Source organism: Poecilia latipinna, unplaced genomic scaffold, assembly GCF_001443285.1.
Source record: "Poecilia latipinna isolate Pla-1442-1.1 unplaced genomic scaffold, P_latipinna-1.0 Scaffold1251, whole genome shotgun sequence".
NCBI classification, from domain to species: domain Eukaryota; kingdom Metazoa; phylum Chordata; class Actinopteri; order Cyprinodontiformes; family Poeciliidae; genus Poecilia; species Poecilia latipinna.
This window is the reverse complement of record NW_015113867.1, coordinates 190,560-192,440: the sequence shown is the minus strand read 5'-3', so window position 1 is coordinate 192,440 and position 1,881 is coordinate 190,560. Positions and strand designations below refer to the sequence as shown.

The following is a 1,881-nucleotide window of genomic DNA, read 5'->3' as shown; positions in this document are numbered from 1 at the left end:
ACTGATCTTTCCTCACAAAATCCTCTGGTTTTTAATCAACTTTTCCTCTACCAGCGGTTTTTCATCAGCTCTCTCTCATTAGAAAACAGTGTGAAAACATTAGCTGCTACGCTAACAATCAGTGGTTACTTCGGGCCAACTTAAGCTACATAGGAAATATTTTTCGGTTGTTTAGAAGCGAATTTCTGGCTGCAAAGTCAAGTAATTCTGATCTTTCATCCTTACCTGTGAAAGGTAATGACAATGAATCCAGTTTGTTTCGTAAAACAGTTGAAACAAGTCCACACAGCACAGGACTTAAGGAGCTCCGATCGCCCTGCTGCCACATAGAAGATGGCGGACGCTGTTACGTAGGACTCAGCGCTCCATGAGGGGTCTACGGTTGGCAGAACACTTAGAACGCTGACGCTATTGCGCCCTCTACTGCGCATGCGGGACACTTTCAGGTCGTTTGCCTGTTCACACTGCAGAACACATACAGGTTGCATATATTTGGAAGTGTGAACGGCCACAGCAAAAAAATCTGAATTGGGTTACTTCAGGCTGCAGTGTGAACACATAATAAGTTGTAGAGTGTTTTCAATGCAAATAAATATTAAAACTGTTGAATAAACTTTGCAAAGTTAATTCCAAGCTGTTTAAAACATAAACTTTTGTGTTCCAGGTGACCAGGATGGATGGAACAGTGGAGTTGTGTCCCTGTCTTAAGGTCACCCAGAGGTCATTTGGTTCCCAGAACAGTTACAATGACATCACTTTCTACAGGCTGAGCATGCCTATAGAGTGCGCTGAATCCAGATCCCCATCTTATGACAGCCTGTTCTCACCGAAGAGGGTAACAGATACGACCATTAGATCTCCCATGCCTTCCACCAATCAAGACCTGTTGCCATTATGACTCATCATAGTTTTTCTACATCATCATTGATCATCAACTAACAATGTTTTGCTTAACGTGTAAATTTGCCTTATGCATTAGCTTCTTTTTTGCAAAATTCCCAACTCTGATAAAGGAACACATCATGTATTTAGCTTAAACGGATCTTTGAAGAACTATTGGCATTGGACATTTCACCTCACCATCAATAGACAATATCTCTATTATTCCTGCAAACTGGTTCGACATCTAATTTCAACCACTTTCAGTCTTACTGCCTAAACTTGACATTTACTCAGTTCCTCTATTATCTCACTGTTAGGATGGACTGCTGGCTGCTCCCAGCCCTGATGTGTTCTGTTGTCTCTCTGTCTCTCTCTGTAGGAGCTGGAGGATTTTGAAACTGTGTCAGACTTTGAAGTCTTGTTGAAGTCATCTCATGGTCCCAATGGTCCCAGTGGACATGACAGAGATGAATTCAACAACCACAAAGACTACACCCAGGAGAAGCCCTCCAAGCTAAAGCAACGGTAGCCTGCCTTGTCTTCAAATGTTATTCTTCAGATGATTAAAATTTTATCATTTTAATTGGACTCATTTTTGGGAATATAACTTTTTTCCTGTCTTTGTGTGAGTAATGAAATGGAAACTGAAGCCAGTGATGTGATTTGTCAGGTTCACGCTGAAGAAAAACAAGCCAGACAACAGCTGTCCATCATCTGCTCGCCTGTCAGAGGAAGTGGCGGTCGAAGACAGAGAGGGCTATGAAGTCCTAATGCAAGCTTCTACAGTAAGACAACCAGACCTGTTTCTTCCTATCAGCAATAGCCTTGCCGATCGATCGGCCACCGATCATAATCGGCCGATTTCCGAGAAAAAGTGTATGATCGGTGATCGCCGATCACGGTCTCTTGTTGCTGATCACACATACCGATCACCTGCATCTCATTTCCAGCCTGCCTGTGCAGCTGGTCTCCTCTTTCCTTCACTCTGCGCAAACGCGC

General features: G+C 43.1%; 1 protein-coding gene across 1 annotated transcript in view; it reads left to right on the top strand.

Annotated features, from left to right (window-relative positions):
• Positions 1-1,881, top strand: part of LOC106960988 (ryanodine receptor 2-like) — a 106,812-nt gene that overhangs the window by 6,026 nt on the left and 98,905 nt on the right. The window contains exons 2-4 of the mRNA XM_015054422.1: positions 665-835; positions 1,262-1,407; positions 1,553-1,667. Of these exons, the coding sequence (XP_014909908.1) occupies positions 665-835; positions 1,262-1,407; positions 1,553-1,667 (432 nt within the window). The remainder of the gene's footprint in view (positions 1-664; positions 836-1,261; positions 1,408-1,552; positions 1,668-1,881) is intronic.